Source organism: Arachis duranensis, chromosome 1, assembly GCF_000817695.3.
Source record: "Arachis duranensis cultivar V14167 chromosome 1, aradu.V14167.gnm2.J7QH, whole genome shotgun sequence".
In the NCBI taxonomy this organism is placed as follows: Eukaryota; Viridiplantae; Streptophyta; class Magnoliopsida; order Fabales; family Fabaceae; genus Arachis; species Arachis duranensis.
Genome location: NC_029772.3, coordinates 16,398,381 through 16,403,929, shown reverse-complemented (window position 1 = coordinate 16,403,929; position 5,549 = coordinate 16,398,381). Strand labels below are relative to the sequence as shown.

At 28.8% G+C, this 5,549-nt stretch overlaps 2 protein-coding genes across 2 annotated transcripts; both read right to left on the bottom strand.

Moving 5' to 3' along the window:
• Positions 1-396: 396 nt before the first annotated feature.
• On the bottom strand, positions 397-2,248 carry LOC107480408 (UDP-glycosyltransferase 84B2-like). Its single transcript, XM_016100549.3, has one exon. It carries the CDS (start codon positions 2,199-2,201, stop codon positions 633-635), a length of 1,569 nt encoding a protein of 522 aa, XP_015956035.2. The 5' UTR covers positions 2,202-2,248; the 3' UTR covers positions 397-632.
• Positions 2,249-2,964: 716 nt separating this feature from the next.
• Positions 2,965-3,522, bottom strand: LOC127747657 (acetyl-coenzyme A carboxylase carboxyl transferase subunit beta, chloroplastic-like). The gene has a single exon (XM_052261778.1). The coding sequence runs from the start codon at positions 3,484-3,486 to the stop codon at positions 2,965-2,967; it is 522 nt and encodes a 173-aa protein (XP_052117738.1). The 5' UTR covers positions 3,487-3,522.
• Between the last annotated feature and the right edge of the window lie 2,027 nt (positions 3,523-5,549).

Below are 5,549 nucleotides of genomic sequence, written 5' to 3'. Positions count from 1 at the left end.
AATCGGTTTGTGCTATTATCATACATCATGAGAAATTGGTTTGTGCTATTATTATACCATAATAATTTTTTTTTAAAATTGTGTGTTGAAATAAGGTTCACAATCAATAAAAAATACCACAAAGAATTTCAGTTTTTGATGGACAAAGTTAATATTAAAAAAAATATTGAGATTTTTATGGGATGATTTTTTATTAGATTAAACAAAATTACAGATAAAGTCAATAATAAACGATTTAGTATTTGACCATTGAAATAGAAAAGTAACATTAATTTATGATAACTTGATTTTTTTTCAGACTCTAATTTTATATAGAATTCTAAAAAATAAAATTTGAGGATAAGATAAAATTCAAATTTTTTTATTTAAAAAAAAAATCTTATAGACGTATCTACATGCTTTAATAAGTCAGTCACATGGTAATACCCAAAAAAAAAAAATTAGTCACATGATACTCCTGATGTGTACACACACAAAAAGTACTTACGCATGCAGTTTCCTATGCACAAAACTTTCTATCACTATGTGGCCAAACTATTACAAGAAACGTGATGAAGCATGGGATTGAAAAGTATATAAGGACTAATTTATTAGGATAGAAGACTGTATTTTTCAAATGCAACTTGACTATTCTAAGTGAATTTCCCAGAAATTTCGGTGACAAACCGATTGATATTTCTATCCGACGAACCACCATCCACCATCGCTTTCCGTGCAGCTTCTTTTAGCCCCACTGCTCTCATCTTAATTTCTTCAGCCATGGGACCCTCCATGACTTCCGTAATGGACCTCTCAACCTCTTCTGCGCTCGCAACCCCATCTTCTTCTTCCCCAATCCTCATCCTCACCCCAGTCTTAAACACATCTTCTACAAGCTTAGCATTCGTCGGTTGATCCAACCAGTTTGGAAGGGCAACGATCGGTATGCCGGCCGTTACCGCTTCCAGGGTTGAGTTCCACCCGCAGTGGCTTACAAAGCAAGCCACCGCAGGGTGCATTAGCACCTTCGCCTGAGGGCACCATGTCACCACTAACCCTCTTTCTTTGATTTCTTCCAAGAACCCTTGCGGCAATTCAGCACCACCCTTTTGTGGCGTAATCACCCAGAGAAATGGTTTCTTTGTGTTCTTCAAAGCAGTTGCGATGTTATCCATTTGCTTCTGTGAAAACTCCATTAAACTACCAAATGCCACGTAGATAACCGAACTAGTTGCCTTATCATTAAGCCATTGTAGACAAGAATCTTCTGGTCTCAACAAATTTGCAGTAAGATCATCAGAATCTTCACTCTCTTTTTGTCCTAACAAATAAGGTGACACAAGGGGTCCAATGGTGAGAATAGGTCTCAGAGAAGCCATGGAGTTCAGTATCTCCTCTTCAAACTCGTAAACGGAAGATCCTAGAATCCATTTCACTTTGTCCAAGATTGGTTTAAAATCCATCAGCAATTTCTTGAGGTAGGGAGGGCAAGAAGGAAGTAAAATACTAGGAAGTTCTCGGACCCTTAGCATCGGCAGTGAGGGTAACTGAAGGGTCTCATTTGGATTCTCCATGTTGGGAAAATGGTTCGCGTTGCATACATAGCGATAGTAAATGGAAAAAAGAGCAGAAGCTTGGGGCCAAAGCACAGCGCAAGGAATTCCATGAGAAACGGCAACATCCACTGACCACGGCATAAAAAGACTTGTGATCAAGCACGAGAAGCTTCGATCGTTTTTCTTTAGATGGGTCATGAGGTTCGAAAGATTCTCCGCACCTTTGGTTTCCAAGGAAGCAATGAAGGTCGCGGGGTCTTTGCTGCGATCATGGTCGATGCTAAGGCCATCGGAGAAGTACTCTAGCTGGATCTTTGATGGGTTGTTGTTGTGGTGATGGGAATTGGTTTCTTGGGTGTTGAGGTTTTGGAAACGGTGAGGTGTTTCTTCGGGTATTGCTAAGGTGACGTGGACACCCTTTGATGCAAGGCGTTTTGCAAAATTGAGAGTTGGGTTCAGGTGGCCTTGAAGAGTTGGTGACACCATTAAGACATTGATCATTTTTTTAGATGAAGACATTTTTTTCTGACTAATTACATTTAAGAGTATGGAAATTAAGGATAAGAATAGAAGATAGGATTGGCGAAGGAAGAGTACTAAAATTAAGGGCAAGATGATATGATTGACGCAGGACTTAGTAGATATAATTGCGGTGAATTTATACATAAATGGTGAAATTTTAGGTACACTTAAATTGATGGTAAAGTTGATAATTAATAGTAGTTAAATAATATGATTAATTTGACTAAAATTTTATCTAATAATTTTCAATTACTAATTTTATATGAAATTGATTTTACTTAATTTTATATCAAATTATATATAAAAAAATGTTAGAGGTCAACAAAATTTATGAAGTTTATTTGTTTAGCTATCAACTAATCATTATCAATATTTTTAATGATATGAGATAACATTTAATGATGATTAATAATTTTTTTAATAATTAAATATTAGTCAAATTTCAACAAAAATGTTAGTCCTAATATATATCAATTTACATCACAGCATGCGTCAGTGTCTATTATTCTTTTTCTTTATTTTTTTTTCTTGGAGCATACCGGTCAATGCTAGTATAGGTGTATGGAAGAAAACTGAATTTTTTTTTGTGACTGAGAAAAATTGAATTTAATGATCAATTAGTATGACTAAAGAAAAGGAAAATAAATAATTATTTTTAATTATAAAAAAATTTACGGTGAAAATTCAGTTATAGTCAATTTTACGTGAAGTTGATAATTGAGAGTAGTTAAATAATATGATTAATTTGACTAAATTTTTATTTAACGACTCTCAATTAAAATTAGTATGACTAAAGAAAACAAAAATAAATAATTATTTTTAATTGTGAAAAATTTTAGGTGTTTCAACTCTATGCTTTCTTTCCTTGTGAAAAATTTAGCAGAACTTAAAAGATTTTTTTCTTTTTTTAAATAAAAAAATTTAAAACCCCACCAGTAGTAGGAGATGTAAGGATGGATACATAGAATAACCTTTTATTTTTTTGATATTCATATAAAGCAGAAGATATTTTAGCCATTTGCATCAAGTTCAGACTTCCTTCTTGCATACGTGCTCCTCTGAACGCACATACTAGAATAAGAGGTAAAAGTTGATTGCCAGCATGTTCGACCAAACGGGTTATTTTCTCGCCTACTATAGATCCCATACTACCCCCCATAAACTGAAAATCCATGATCCCAATTGTTACAGGAATTCCGTTTAGTTGATCTGTGCCTGTTTGAACAGCCTCAGTTAATCCTGTCTTTCTTTGATAAGAGTCCATACGATTCTTATAGGATTCGGATTCCTCTTTTGAATGAAATTCAATGGGATCCATAGAGACCATGTCTTCATCCATAGGATTCCAAGTACCTGGATCAATCGAAAGTTCGATTCTATCTGAACTGCTCATTTTCAAATGATATCCACAGTGTTCACAAATATTCATTTTTTATTTAAAAAATTTCCTATAATTTAATCCATAATAATTTTAGGTGCAGAGACTCAATAGAAGCTGTTTTAACAAATGGAGTTGAGGACCTTTCCTTTCGCGTGAGGAAAGGAATCCTTCTGTACAAATGAAATTCTCGAAAGGCTATAGAAAAATATGTATATAGACTTGTTTACGTATTTGTACTGAAATACTATTTCAATTGATTAAAGAATACACTACTCGAAATCCCTATTTTGGAAAATTCTATTAGAAAAAATCATATTTATATTATATTTATAGAAAATAAATTTTGATCGATTAGATTATATAAATTTTAAAATATTATTCAAATTTTTTAAACTATTTTTTTAACTTCAGATATCTTAATATTCTATTTTTATTTTTTATTTTTTATTTATTTATTTTTTTTACAATTAGAGCCATGAAGACTAGTAACTAAACCGTTAAGTGTATTATTTATACTATACATTTGTAGGAATATTTAGAATTTTCATGATCTTATTTTATACAAAAACATATCTATATATTACGATCGAAAAATTTAGAAAATAACTAAATAAATTAAATACTAAAAATATAAAAGATAGTATATAAAATTATCAATTAATATTTAAATTTATCTATGAAAGATAATTTTTCTTTAAATTGGTTTTTAAAAAATTAAATTAGTCCTGATAAACCTTGAAAGATTTTGTAATAAGTCAAATCAATTATAAAGCAACAATATGCACTTCTATATATTATGGTGTTTGTTAAACTCTTTAAATTTAATCTAAAAATATTTTTATAATTCAAATAAAAAACTTCTAAAAGAGTAGAATTTTAAAATAATTATTATTATATTTATTTAGTGAGATAAAAAAATAAATTATTACTATATAATTAATAATTATTTGATAAAATTAATTAAATAAAAAATTTTTAATGCAAAAAATATAAAATATAAAAATAAGTAGAATGAAAAAATAATTTTTGTAATAATTTAATTATTTCTATTATTTTATATGAAGAGAATTTTACTTGTTAAGGTGTAAAAAGTGATATTAAAATTAGTCAGATCAAGAAATATTAAAAATTTAAGAATATGAAGAAAATAAGATAAATTTATATAAGAACTAGTTTGATTAATTTTTAAAATTTCAGAGATGAAAATAATTCATATGTATTTTTGGGTAGGGGTGGCAACAGAACGGGTAGGGGTGGGTTTTTGCTCTATCCGACCCGTTCTACCATACAATAACCCGCATATATCCCGCTCCGCTCATATCTGCGGTAGTAAAAAATTGAACCCAAATCCGTCTTTGCGGGCAGTGACGGATCCAAAAAATTTTACTGGTGGGGGCAAATCATACACAATAAAAATAATAATTTTTAGGATAAAAGATATTTTTTGTTCTTAATATTTGCAATTTTTTTTAAAATACACCTAACATTTAGTTGCATTCAATTTTGTCTCTAATATTTTCAATTTATGTCAAAATTATCCCTAAATATCAACTTATATAAAATGTTAGGAATAAATTAAAAGCTTGTAGGGATAGTTTTGATACAAATTAAAAACGTGTAAGAATAAAATTGAATAAATAAAAAATGTTAGAAAAAAATTAAATAAAATTAAACATTAGAAATATTTAAAAAAACCTAAATATTAGGGAAAAAATAATTTACCCTAATTTTTATAATTTCACAAAAAAATTTAAAAATATAATATGAATATAAAAACTCAACAAATCAATCATAGAAAAATATACTAATAAAATTTTATTATACAATAACCATTAATCAAAAAATAAAAATATTACACAAGAGTATAATTATAAAATAAATGTTATATAATTTAATAAAAAAAATTACAAAAAGATAAAATTAAATTTTTAATTAAATCAAAAGAAATTAAAAAATAAAATAGAGAAAATAGAAAAATAGAAAACTGGAAGAAAGTAAAAAAATATAATAGCAAAAAGTTGATTTTGAGAATAATTAAGGTTAGGATTATTTATTTTGGCTTCTCATTTTTTTATTATTTATTTAATTAATCTTTTATTAAATATTTAAAA

Bases quoted from the DNA above. Each gene is read 5' to 3' on its own strand.
- LOC127747657 (XM_052261778.1), bottom strand. From the start codon at position 3,486: ATGAATATTTGTGAACACTGTGGATATCATTTGAAAATGAGCAGTTCA.
- LOC107480408 (XM_016100549.3), bottom strand. From the start codon at position 2,201: ATGTATAAATTCACCGCAATTATATCTACTAAGTCCTGCGTCAATCAT.